Source organism: Pristis pectinata, chromosome 11, assembly GCF_009764475.1.
Source record: "Pristis pectinata isolate sPriPec2 chromosome 11, sPriPec2.1.pri, whole genome shotgun sequence".
NCBI lineage: Eukaryota > Metazoa > Chordata > Chondrichthyes > Rhinopristiformes > Pristidae > Pristis > Pristis pectinata.
This window is the reverse complement of record NC_067415.1, coordinates 37226832-37241524: the sequence shown is the minus strand read 5'-3', so window position 1 is coordinate 37241524 and position 14693 is coordinate 37226832. Positions and strand designations below refer to the sequence as shown.

At 38.3% G+C, this 14693-nt stretch overlaps 1 protein-coding gene across 2 annotated transcripts in view; it reads left to right on the top strand.

The window, feature by feature from the left end:
• The window catches only part of LOC127575884 (PC3-like endoprotease variant B), a 591287-nt gene that overhangs the window by 380370 nt on the left and 196224 nt on the right, over positions 1 to 14693 (top strand). For both annotated transcript variants that reach the window (XM_052026095.1, XM_052026094.1), the window contains exons 11-12: positions 345 to 584; positions 6060 to 6160. In XM_052026095.1, coding sequence (XP_051882055.1) covers positions 345 to 584; positions 6060 to 6160 — 341 coding nt within the window. The remainder of the gene's footprint in view (positions 1 to 344; positions 585 to 6059; positions 6161 to 14693) is intronic.

Genomic DNA, 14693 nt, shown 5'->3' with positions numbered 1-14693 from the left:
GATTGGAAGTACATATGACTGTTTCTTCCACCCATTTTTATGAATGCTTCGTCTCATTTATCAAATCAAAACTATTATAGAATTTAACAAATATTATTTTCAGTTAGAGAGTATACATTACTTTGCATTTAACGAAAGAACCTGAAGTGTTAATGCTATTGATATATGTGCCTCCACATTTTGAGACTAGTTTTTAATGTGCCCAGGAAAGTTTTCACCAAAAACATAAGATAATGAAGTTATGTAATCAAAAAATCAGGCAACAATTCATAACTGAATGTCTTAAAAGGAGTGTATTTAATTTAGGAAAACACACCATTCCTTCTTTTTTTAAAATTTTACAGGGTCGCAATGGTAAAGGAAATATTTTTGTGTGGGCCTCGGGAAATGGTGGCTTGGCCGAAGATCATTGCGGTGCTGATGGATATGTGAATAGTATTTACACAGTGGCAGTTGGAGCTGTTAGTAACCTGGGTCTCAGTACCTTCTACTCAGAGGCTTGTTCAGGAGTTATGGCAGTAGTTCCTACAGGAGGATCAAGCAACGTACCTTTTAATTTAAATTTGGCCAATGAACTAGATTTGGTGAGTTTGTCTAACATTGTAAAAATGGAGTACTAGAAATATAATAACCATATGTTTGTTATATGCTAGTGAAATAGAAAATTATTTCTCAAATATGGTTTGTTTGCTTTCACCTGAAAATCCAAATATCTTGATAATATATCTGGCAAGATTTTTCAGAAGATCTTGGTAGTTCTCATGGGGATCTGCCTATATCAGGTGTACCCTGATGCAGAAGCAGAATTTCCATTCATTCAAAAAAAAAAGAACCAAGGTTAGTATACAGTAATTTACTTTATGAATTAATTTAGGTTAGTTCAACAATATGAATTGTTTTAAGTATTTTAGCTCTTCTTCTTTAAAATTTATTAATGTCATTTTTTCTAATTGTTTTTGAATCATTTTCTATGTTTCTGAATGCCAGTGTTTGAGAGGTTTGATAGCCAAGCTAAGCCATGGGGCATAGCTTAGCTGACTGGCTTTTCCCCTCATGTAATTGTAATTATGAGTTTTTACCATTCAGGATTGGGCAGGTGCTTGGCAAGTTACTGAAAATGGCAGATCTGTGTTTAAACATATACCTGCTGAGTACAGGCATATCACCACTGCCAGGAAATGCTTGTCCATTAGATTTTAATAGTTTTTTATATTCATAACACTGCATTGCAGGTGGGTAGTCTTGAGTGATTAGGTTTTATGAATGGTAGTTTGAAAATCCCAGTTTTAACTCATCAGTTTAGTGTATGCCTTACACCACGAAGTGAAAAACATCTACTGAACTGCTATCTGGGACAGGGAAAATTGTCAGCTAACTTGGTTTATCCTTGGAACTTGTCTTAGGTGCAGCACTCTCACCTCTTAAACTTCAGTGCAATACTTAGAGTTTTGCACATCCTTTGAATGAAGCAATGAGTAGTTTTCTTCTGAGCTTTCAGCAAGGAGGGACAAATATGTTGTCCTTGCATCCTGAACAACAGTTATCCTTCAACCAACAACAATGTAACAGATTATTTGGTCATTTATTGCATATATTTTTTGTGGAACCTTGATTTGTACCAAGTTATTGCTACGTTTTCCTGTGTTTTGAAAGTAATTAATTGGTTTTGAAGTAATTTCTAATCTCCTGAAGACACGAATACCTGCTATAATTTAGCAATCCCACACCAAACAGATCAAATCAAAGATCTGCTATTTATCAACGCCCAGATATTAACAACCCTAGATAATTAAAACAATTAACAAGGGAAGTTGATTTGTCAACCTGCTCTTCCAACTTCAATGATTTGTGCATATCATTCCAAAAACTCCCAAATTTCACTGATCTGGACCTTTTAGGAATTGTGCTCACTATTAGAAAAATCATTGAAAATATTGGATGCTGCAAAGCTTTGAACCCAGGCAAAATCCCAACTGTGGTGTTAAACAATTGTGGCCTAGAACTACCTGTGCAACTAGCCAAACCTATGCTCAAAATAATGAGGGCTATTGCAATGCAATCCGATTAAAGCCACATCAATCTAATTCTCAACTATCAGCAAATATTGGAAGGTGTCATAAATAGCACTATCAAGTGTCACGTCCACAACCTGCTCTGCAGTGGTTTTCACCAGAACCATTTGGGTTCAGATTTTGTTGCCATCTTGGTTGAAACCAGGATAAAAGAATGAATTGCAGAGTTGACTAGTGACCGAGCTCGAGGCAGAGGCAGCATTTCACCTCAAATGTCAACAAAATTGAAGTAAATGTGGATTATGGGGAAATTTATCTGTTGGTCATATCTAAACAATTCTAAATAGTGAAGGGATTATGGTTACTGTTAGCCATCTCTGTCCCAGGACATCAATGCAGAAGTTTTCCTGGGCAGTGCCCTGGGCCTAATTATCTCCTCATGTGACACAATGTTATAAGCTTTCTATTTAGGGATTCTGCTAAGCTCCAAAATTGGCAATTTTATGAGGAATATCTCCTGCAATAAATCATAGAATCATGGACAGTTTAAGACACAAGAGGCCATTGTTGATTGATGAAGAGCCTTCCAGCCTAATCCCATCATCCAGCTCTAGATCCTTAACCACATAGGTCAAAATACTTCAAGTACCTATGAAATGTGATTAGAATTTATGGTTCCTCCACATTTTAATAGTGAATTCTGAATTCACCACGCTCTGGGTGAAATGAATTTTGCCCATTTCCCCTCTAATCTTTCTATCAATTATTTTAAATCTGCACCATCTGGTTTTTGCCCCTCAACCCACCATCTCTAAGGGAATTAGGTCTTTCTTATTTTTTTTCTATCTATAATGTCATAATTTTGTACACCTCAGATAGATCTTCCCTCAGCCTCCTCACTTCCAAAGAGAAATACTCCAACCCATCTAATCTTCCCTCATTGCTGTAACTTTGTAGTGCTGCCAACACACCTGTAACTCTCCTCTGCAGCCTCCCAGGTGCAATCATGTCTTTCCTGCAATGTTATGCATCTAGAGTTGTTTTCATTTCCAGCATAACCTCCCTGCAATTACATTCTATGCAAAACCTAATAAAAGGAAAGTATCTCATGTGCCTTTTAACCACCTTATTGACTTGTTTGCTACCTCTTAAGACTGTGGAATATATGCTCCAAAATTCCTCCACATCTCTCAGTAACCTCCCACTTATTTTGCAGTCCCTTGTTGCATCTCTTTCTAATATAGCCCATTTTTATATCATCTAGAAACCTCTATTATGCCTGCTACACTTAAGTCTAATTCATTAATATATACTGCAAAAATAGTAAGAAACTGAATGCTGAGTACTCCAGAATCCCACTGGTAAAGCTTTTCAGGCCTCCTCTGGTCAATGTTCTCATTTGAACCAAACTGTTTATAACCTCGTTGTTACGTTCGACCCGGAGGTAAACTTAGAACCAGATATCCACACAATAATTAAAAGGATCAATTTCCCCTCTGCATTAGCACCTCTTCCTCAGCCCACCTGCTACAGAAACTTTCATTCTTGACTTTGTTACCTTTAGACTTGCCGACTCCAATATAATCCTGGCTGGCATCCCTCAGTCCATTCTCCTTAAACTCCTCAAATCTGTGCCCATGTCCTAATTCACACCTAGTCCCATCCATTCATCACCCCTGTACTCGCTGACTTAAACTGGCTCCCAGTTAAATAATGACTTAACTTTAAAATTCTTATCCTTCCTTTCAAATCCCTCATCCTTTATTCAGCAGTGATCTCCTCCAGCCCCACATTTCTGAGATATCAATGCTCCACTAATTCTGATGTCCTGAACTTCCCAATATTAATCAGACCATCACCAGCAGCAAGAAAGTAGATGAAGGAAAGGCTGTGGATGTTGTCTACATGGACTTTAGTAAGGCCTTTGACAAGGTCCCACATGGGAGGTTAGTTCAGAAGGTTCAGACACTAGGTATCCTTGGAGAGGTTGTAAACTGGATTCGAAATTGGCTGTGTGGGAGAAGACAGAGTGGAAGTGAATGACTGTTTCTCAGACTGGAGGCCTGTGACTAGTGGAGTGCTTCAGAGATCTGTGCTGGGTCCATTGTTGTTTGTTGTCTATATCAACGATCTAGATGATCATGTGGTAAATTGGATCAGCAAGTTTGCTGATCACACTAAGATTGGAGGCATTGTGGACAGCAAGGAAGACTTTCAAAGCTTGTAGAGGGATCTGGACCAACTGGAAAAATGGGCCAGAAGATGGCAGATGGAATTTAATGCAGACAAGTGTGAGGTGTTGCATTTTGGAAGGACAAATCAAGGTAGGACATACACAGTAAATGGTAGGGCACTGAGGAGTGCGGAGGAACTAAGGGATCTGGGAGTTCAGATACGTAATTCCCTGAAAGTGGCGTCACAGGTAGACAGGGTTGTGAAGGCGGCTTTTGGCATACTGGCATTCATAAATCAAAGTATTGAGTATTGGAGCTGGGATGTTATGGTGAGGTTGTATAAGACATTGGTGAGGCCAAATTTGGAGTATTGTGTGCAGTTCTGGTCACCTAACTATAGGAAGGATATCAGTCAGATTGAAAGAGTGCAGAGAAGATTTACTAGAATGTTGCCGGGTCTTCAGGAGTTGAGTTACAGGGAAAGATTGAACAGGTTAGGACTTTATTCCTTGGAGCACAGAAAAATGAGGGGAGATTTGATAGAGGTTTACAAAATTATGAGGAGTCTAGACAGAGTATATATGAGTAGGCTCTTTCCATCTAGATTAGGAGAGATAAGTATGAGAGAACATGGCTTTAGGGTGAAAGGGGAAAGATTTAGGGGGAACTTCTTCACTCAGAGAGTGGTGGGAGTGTGGAACGAGCTGCCATCTGACGTGGTAAATGTGGTCTCACTCTTAAGTTTTAAGAATAAATTGGATAGATACATGGATGGGAGAGGGCTGGAGGGTTACGGACTGGGTGCAGGTCAATGGGACTAGCAGAATAAAGTTTCGGCACAGACTAGAAGGGCCGAATGGCTTGTTTTCCATGCTGTAGTGTTCTATGGTTCTATTAAGACCATAGAATTCTCTCCCTAAACCTCTCATGTTCTCTTCCACTATTTCCTCCTTCAAGATCTACTGCTTTGAGGAAGCTTTGTTGTCTTTTCCAAATGCCATCTCTGTCACAATGTGTGTGATAACACTCCTGTGAAGTGCCTTAGGACATTTAGTCTCACTTTTCAAAACATTGTTGATAAAATAGATTCGAAGCATATAGCTATCAGGGCAATTTTCACTACTTATGAACCACTATTTAGGAGTACATTGTATGGCAATGTGTTACTATCATAGATTAATATTTGATAGTGAGACTTTTGCATAGCCTGGAAGTACTACTACACATATCAACAACAATATGCATATACATTTATCAATTATTATATTCATAGAGTGCCTTATATTCTCAGGATATCATTAGGAAACTCACAACTGCAGGGCAGTCATTTTTGTTAGATGAATCGTTCATGAGCAAGGTTAATGTATATATATATATATATGTACTACTTGTGAAACTGAAACATTATTAAAAGAAATTATGGCAAAGAATGCATTTAAGGCAGAAATGTGTTTCCCAGAGAACTACTAATTTCTCTGCAATTTTTGATCTGCAGATTCCACTCATGTTAAGACGTTTGAACAGAAAATGTTATAAATTTGATACAAGTAAAACCACATTTCTGTGTTCACTCCACTTGAATCAAAAATATAAGCCAATATGCAATCAGGATTTATAAATAGCTAAACAATATTACTACCTTATATAGGGTCAGAGTGAGGTAATGCTTCATATTTAATAACAAGAAAGCATTATTTTCCATTATTTTTATGGCTTTATTAGCATAATATTTCATATTGTGCTATTATAAATACCTCTTAATATATTTCATAACTCCTTGGTGCTCAAAGTTGTTGCAATATGTGGATGGGAACTAATTGGAGTGCCAAGCCTGTTAATGGTACAATATGTGCAATTACTTTGTTTTCAACAGGTGACAACTGAACTTGATAATGAATGCACCAAAACCTTCAAAGGTACTTCCAGTGCAGCTCCAATGGCAGCTGGTGTAATTGCATTGGTCCTTCAGGCCAAGTAAGTATTATCTCACAAAATGTCCTGAAATGTAAACATAACACAAAATACTTGTTTGTTCTGAAATGCTAGGTGGACTTTAGAACTGAGGCTTGCTGTAAGGTATTCTTGATCATGGTGAAAAAGATATACAGTTCCAATGAAACTATGTGCATGTGATTCTGTAGAGAACTGCAAGTGATAACCCGTGCTACTCAGCTCATCATTATCTTCCACTCCTGCATATTGAAACATGGAAGTTGGAGACACACTGGAGCATCTGATCTCCCATTCTTTTCTTGGACTCAGCAATGTGCTAATGAAACATCTTTGACCTGAAACATCATCTCTGCTTCTCTATCCACAGATGCTGACTAATCTGCTGAGCAATTCTAGCATTTTCTGTTTTTCACTAAAGGTGAATATTTCCTCTGCTATTTTAGTGATATCAGTTAAAAGACAAATTTTATCCAAGACTGCAGGAAAAACTTCCTTCCTCTCCTTTGAATAATAGCATGTCATCATTTACATCCAACTGATGGTAGAAGTATGCAAACTTAATTGCATGGTTTCAAGCAGAACCCAGTGCAGTAATGGCTGTTGACAATTCCTAAGTGGCCATGAATTCCAATGAATCTCAAGTGTTCGAAGATGCATGGTATCACAGGAAGTATAACTGTACATACAATAGAAGGCAGTGCTTCTAATGATTTGTGCTTTCTACACTAATGTATTACCATTTCTCAACAGCCAAATATACCGAGTAGTTGCACAGATTGAACTTTGATAGACTGCAGCTTTAGCATTATGTTAAAGGTAGGATTTTGATCAGGGTGGAACTTTGGTGCAGAGGGGGAAGGAAGTGCTGCATTGGGCCCTCAATATTTGTCATGATTCATGTCAGCTTCAGGCAGTAATTATTTGAAATTTGGTGCACTGCCTTATGCAAGTTGATTTGTTTCTTTCAAATAAAAAGCGAATGATAAACAGAGATACATATACAGTAAGCAACATAGGAAGTGCCAGCTGCTGATCACAGTTAGTGGAACCACAAGCTCTGCAAAAAGGCCTCCACAGGAGCAGAAAGAAGCAACCCAAATGTGCAAGAGAGAAATGAATTAGAATAAAAAAGCCTAGGCATGACTAAATCCACCTTCAAGTGCAGCAGATACAATGCTTGTGTCCCTGTACAGCCATTGCAGATACTGCTGTACAGCAGATGGAGAACCCATTCTACAGCACAGCCATAGTCTCTTGAGCCTGAATGAACCTACAAAAAAAAACTACTTAATCTCTGATAATCTGACACATTCAGGACTTTAGTGGTGCCAGACTAGCAGATTTTCCAGATTATTAATACCCCAGCACATTTCTAATACACTTCTTTTTAGATATTAGGTGGTATTAAAATACATTTTTCATTGGAGCAGGTAAATAGAAAGGGGCAGCAAGATCTAGTGATTGGGAAAGGAGAGTGGGAACTGGAATCCCGCTGAATGGGAAGGGAGTGCAGCAAATATTACCTGGTGAGCTAAATGCTGAACCTATGGGATTTCTGAATAGTCAGATTGTTGGATTATCAGAGTTTTACTGTAGTTAACTTCTGGTAATAAATAGACAAACAAATCAGAGTAACGGACCAATTATACCAATAATTATGATATAAACCTTAACTTTTTTGATGTTTAAAATCCTGGTTGGAAAATTAGGTATAAAAATGGAAGCATTGGACAACACAGTCAGTCAGGCTTTGGAGTGAGAAAAGATGAGCATTGTTTTTCGTAAGCCTCAACTGAAGAAAGGTGCTATTCAAAAATAAATATCAAAGCATTTTTACTTTTTATTTGTTGCTAATCTGTTTTTGCTTTCCAACATTTTCCATGCTTGTTCTGCATCTTTTGCAATTGCAAAGTTGTTGCCATTTACTTGTTCAGAAAGTGTTGGTTGGTACAAAGTAAACCAAGAATCTCAGATTCTCTGTGCAGAATATGTCCTTGATAAGGGCACCTGCTAGCAGGTCCTCAGTGTGTATAAGAGGAATTGATTTACCAGACCTACATACAGATAGGTCAAAGGAAATTCTCAGATTGAGCACTACATACAAGAATAAAACAAACTATAACATGGTTCAAAAAGCTTTAATGGTATCAAAGTCAGTAAGGACAAAAAAGTTATGTTCACTAACCAAGATTGATCAACTGGTTGAGAACCTCAGGAGAAAAGAATGGGGCAGAATTAGAAAAGTCTGAGGCCAATTTATTCACCTGGAAACATTATGAGATAATTCCAAGAAATTATAGATCTCTATTACTGATATCTATTGAATTTTTGATGAATGTTCAAAATAAGCCAGGTTTGCTTAAAAAGAACTTCCGACTAAATGCATCTATACTAATTCAAAACATTTTAAAAAAATATACAAAATGGGTCTTTTGAAATGTCCTGACTTAGCCAGTTGCCACAAATGCACCTGCTCCATCTTGAGTTCAGGTGTTGTGTACAAGACATTGTGCCACAGGCAACACCACACACAGCATAAGCACTACCACTTCAAATGATTAGCATAGATTGTGAGACCCACTCCAGCAGAATGGGTGTTTGCAACAGTGATCAATCTTAAGTTAGGAGTATTATGAAGAAGCTCAGTTTCTCAGATTTATGACCTTAACAAGTTCTGCTCCCATCAACTTTGGAGGGAATGTCAACTAAGAGTAACTTGGAATGTTATCCTCAATAATTCATAGATTCGGCAACATTAGGACAGTGTTGAAAGTGCTCTGATGGGGATTAATTCAGCTCTGAGCTGATTCTCAAATATTGGAAAGACAACGTAATCATTTACAAAGAAAGGTTTTGCAGATATTAAGGATTTGATCATTGTTCCACCAAGTAGAGTGCCAGTGCAACTCTTAGTTTTAATTGTCAAGGCATAGAATGTTAGATGAAAGGTGGTATATTTAAATGACAATCCTCACATTTTTGATGATAAAATGAGCTTCACCTAAAGACCACCCCAAAGATGAAAATCGAAAAATTGCTGATGCTGAAAATCTGAAACTAAAACAAAAGATGCCGGAAATGCCAGCATTAGTGGAAAGAGAAATAGAACTAATGCTTCAGGTTGCAGACCTTTCATCACAACGTTATGTAAAATGCTTTTCAAGCATAGAGTTGCTGCCCCTAACAAAAATGAGGTCCCCTTGCACATACTAATGGAGGGTTTTGACCCAAAACGTTAACAATTCCTTCCCCCTCCCCCCCCCCCCACAGATGCTTGACTTACTGAGTTCCTCCAACAGATTGTTTGTTACTCCAGATTCCAGATTCTGCAGTCTCTTTTGTCTCTGATGAGGAAACTAATGGATATTTGAGAGAAATTGGGCTGAGTCTGTTCTGTTTCTAATTTCTAGATGTGGATATAGTCTATCCAGCTGCTCCCAATAAAATAGTATGCTCAATTAATGATTTGAAATTGACATGGAAATAGATGGAACAGTATTCTTTCCTGATCCTCAGCATTTCTGCCAACTGCTGAAAGTTGTGTTTATGCAGCATCCTCTTGTTGTTTTCCATCACCTTTTCAGGATTTGCTTGAGGGTTGCTGTCAGCAAGGGAGGTAATCTTAAATTCAATTCTTCAGTTGGGCAAGCAGCTTGTAAAAGCATGACAGTGCCAGCAGCTCTCCACCATTGTTCTGATGAGGCCTGAAGACCAGTTTTATGATGAGCCTGGGCCTTTTGTCTTTGAGGGTGGGGTGGGGAGGTTTGACACTTGAAAACTGGCCCAAGTTAATTTATGGGCCATGATGTTGGAGATTTATAGGGTAATCTGACAAGGATTGCAAATATTCCTCATAGGATATTCTTAGAGTGGTAATATACCCTCAATGAGGATGTGTCAAGGCACTCGCCAGGCACAAAAATCAATCAGGATAACTGCTACATATATCTTTTTCACACCTCAAATTACACATCCCATTTGGATGCAAAATTTTCCAACAAAAATACAGTTCCCTTAAGTATATCAAATAGAAGCAAGTAGGCACTCAGTAAGAAACAGTACAAGGTTTCACAGGGTAAAACAACAAAAAATTATGCAATAAAAATACTCATGCATTGACAGTTTGGAAAATAAATAATTTTGCACTTTATTTTCTGCATTTGTTTCACTAATTGATGTTGTTTTCATGAAATGAAAGTTTGGACATAATGAAATGAGGTATTTATAAATTGGATTCACAGTCAATTTGGTGTAATTATGCATAGCAATCATGTTGATCTAAGTACAGATGGCGACCAGGATGTAATAGATGAGTTGATATCATTTAAATGAAATGAAACAGAAAATGTGGTTGACTGAGGTCACATTGACAGGAGTACGTCACTAGATCCTCAAAAATAACCCAGGTCATTGCTGCCCAGCAGCTCGCCTTCACTCTCTTCCAATTAAAAATGCTGCTGAATTGGCAAGGGGCAATACTGGGAGGTTGAATTGAGTGAATTGCATCAAGATATGTATTAGACTTTACACCCATTGAGGACCTGAGTCCAGTGCCTTAAAGTCACTGCTACCTCTGTTTTTATGTGCAGGAAACCAGTCAGATGTTTTGCCAGTAAATTGCCTATGTCAGTTCAGCACCCTTGGCCAATGCATTCCTCCATAGCTTTCAAAGCCCTACAAATAGTTCCCTGGTGCACATTATAGACAATGGCATATATGGTAAGCACCAAATGTGATACACAAAATGCTAGGATACATGCCTATTCAAAAAGGAAGTTAAATATTTTGGTATCACTAACCCAGAAAAAAAGCTGTTAGAAGAATAGCAAGGCAAGCAACAAGAAATTATATTTGTTTTATTTGTGGCAACTGAAGCTCGAAGTTAAGATTCTGTAAAAAAAAATCTTCTTTGGGAATTGTATTCCACATTGGAAGAAGATATAAGGCAAGACCCTTACATCATAGAATACTACTAATCTGGGCTGCACAATGTATCGCCACAGTGCCAATTTGTGTGCTATGGACTTTCTGTGCAATGCATACATACACTTGTACTACGACTCATATCATCTGCAACAACAGGTGTAATATTGGAGAATACCAGAAATATGAAGAATGGGCTGATCATGATCCAATCCTTGTCAAAATCTAATTTACCATTAGCAATGTCAAACTGAAAAGAATAATGCAGATGACATCTTGTGTTGAGGAGCCCAGAGTTTAGAAACATGATGAAACCCCACTTCCCCCCAATCCATATTCATCCTACACTTTATAAATGAATCATCAATTACTTACATGCTTGTTAACTATCTTGAATGAGACTGGTTGTGGAGAAGTACAGGTTTATGTTTGCAGATGCCATCATGATTTCTGAACTCTGAAGAAATAAGAACTGTCACATTTTTCTGGGCAGCAGCCAAGCTCTAGTGTTCCGAGACATGGAAGTTTTGGTGGTCAGTCCATTTATTCTTCAGTATGACTGAGGATAGGGCCTGCAGAGCAGTGAAGGAGAGGAATTCTCCTCTCATAGGGCATTTCTGGAAGCAGTTTTTCAATGTGTACCTCAGAGAGAAGCCTCAGAAGGTGCTGACAGAGATATGCATCGTTGCATCCACATCTACAGCTGCAGAGCTGCTGGTTCAGATGAAGGTCACAGAGACCATCAGTTTCCGTGCTTCTGAATCATTCCTACTCTGTAATAGACATCTGGGAGATTTTGCACTTTGCATTAGACAGCTCCATTGGGAAGGTCAAAGGTGCTTTCTGTTCCAAGAGAGCGGGTTTCGTCTTTTCCCATAATAGAGAGCAGAAGGGATCAAGAAAACATAGATTCTCAAGGATTGCAGGTTTGCAGAGAGCATTGACTCAGCCAATTTTGAATTCTGAGTTTCCAAATTGCAAGGTTCATAGCCATAGCAAGGGCCTAGAATCATCGAGTCACACAGCACAGGAACAGGCCCCTCGACCCACCAAATCCATGAAGACCTTTTTTGTCCATCTACACTGGTCCCACTTGTTCCCAATAGGACTGTATTCTTCTGTGCTTTGCCTATTCACTTCCTTAATATGCAGCTGGTCTACAAACACACTGTCAGAGTTTGGGCTAGCTATCACAATCCATTCATTTTGCAATAGGCTGCCGTATTATACATCTTTCAGCCACTATGTCCTGCTATCTGGAGACAAAAATTATCTTCGAACTCCTCTACAAAGCTCAATCACAGGAAGAGAATGGACAGCATTCTGCATCTTGCAACATTATAGAGTTAGCATTCTAAAGCAGCACTTCCACTGAAGTGTTCAACAGTAAAGGTATCCACATTAATGGCATTACGCTGGCTACTCTATAAACAGCCAATAGTTAGGACTAAATCTCTACCAGCAGCAGTGGGATGTGAAATGGTGCAGGATGGCAAGGAGCAGGCAACACAGCGCTTGCTTTCTGACAGGGCAATTTGAAATCAAATAATTGTAATATGATTTCAGTTATTTTTAATGGCTGTTAATTAATATTAAAATATTTCCACATAAAGTCTTACAATAGTCCAAAAACTTTTCAGTTCACATAGCAGGTGACACTTTATGCAATGCACAAAAGATCATTCAAAACTTCAAAAGAGTTTTAAGAAATTGTGTTTTATTTATCTTCTATACTTCTGTCTACGCCAGCAAACCAATAGATAAATCTAGCCATTGACTTCATAACCTCTGTACCCAAGTAGTAGTCTTCCACAGTCTTACACTGCAATTCATTTGGTATCACTTGCCTGTGTTGCCATTTTAGCAATTTTGGTTGGTAGACAACTGTTGTATCTACAATGAAACTATTTTGGGTCTTCATTCAGACCTGGATCTAAATCAGTTCATCCACTGAATGTGTTCACCTCCCTCAGAATTGGGCCTTTCTGTGAAGCTCTAGCCATTTCCCTTGTTGTGACAGGGAAATCATCTTCTACTGCCTACTCCGCTAAATTAAGCATGTTATGTCCACTGTGGCCTCTTCAAAAGATAGTCTCAAAAAGGCATCAGGCATGGCATTTTGTTTAGATGTTGTAGTGAAGGTGCTAACTGCACTGAGACAGTAGAATGATCTCCCACTGCATTCTTGATGTTGCCGTCATTGATATAGTGGACATGTCCCAGAATATCAATCAGAGGCTTACAGTTAGTAACTTTCCAGCAAGAATAGGTAAAAACCTGTAGCTCCAAATATAATTGCCAACATCTTCTTTCTGAACAAAAATTTTTCACTTTTGGTCCATGTGTATCAATATGCAAACAGGACCTTTGTCTACAATATGGTTAATCATGGTAACTTCACAGTTGGAAGCACAACAAGCAAGTTTTAGCTCACAGGTAGAGGCATAGTGCACCAAATAAAATTCACTACTGAGCCTTTTCTAACACAGATGAACACTTTTTGCTAATCTTTTCCCCACCAGCACAATTTTTTTCTTTGAAGCTGATGTTGTCTCAACATTATGGCAAGGCTGGTAGAAATCTGCAATACTATAAGATCAAACATAGAAATGACCAGAGCTCAGTAACATTTGAGTTTCCTGGCTCTGATGACACCTCAATCTTCTCTTTATTCAGCTGCAGCCTGTTTTCACCTCCTCACTGACCTAATTAAATCACCTCCTGCTGCACAAAAGCACATTTGCAGATTTCCAGTTTGACATTATGTTGATGAAGTCCTCTGACCACTTCCTCAAAAGTACTGGGGTTTTCTTCTCTTTGCATGTTGCAGGTAAAATAGCATAACTAATTCTGGGCCTATGCTGTATCTTATCCACAGTTGTCCAGAATATTTTTGATTTTAAAATGATTTTACCCTGCATGTTGATTTGGTGTGTAGGTGCAGTTTTTTTTTAAATTCTTAATCTCTTGTGGGTCTTAATTGTCCAGTAGCTTTGATTCTCACCATCAGCATTGAACTGGGAAAAGGCAACTGAGCAAAATTCTTTACTCTGCCAATTCTGTGTATAAATCCTGAAGAGTTGACAAATGGTATTGTCTTTCATGTACCATTCTGTTCAAGGTCACCTTTTAATCTTTGAAAAACCAGAAGGTCTTATTTCCCCCTGAAACCACCATGATGGGTTTCACTCAATTGTTCTGTGAAACTTTCACCAAATTGATTTAGCCTCTACTTGAACATTCATGGCATAAGTTACCAGTATTTTGTTAGTCAAACAATTGATTTGATACAAATATGAGTTTGGTGCCTTTTAATTTGTATGCATGTATCCTGAAAGATATCCCCTTAATTGCAGATGCATACCTGTTCAAGTGTTAGATCCAGTATGTTTTGTAACTTGAATTGCATGTGCTCATTGGTTACTCTACAGATGAGTTATGTCATGGTGTGCAGTCCAAGAATGCACCAAAGTGGCAATGCTGCAACAGGTTTTTTTAGAATGACTTTGTAATTGATAATCGGAGTTCCAAGCTTACAACTCACCACATTCTCCAATTGTGCTGGGCTGAAATTCTTTTGCAGATTTTCTATTATTTTGTTGCATGGGACTGTTGTGGGAAAAGGTTCTTT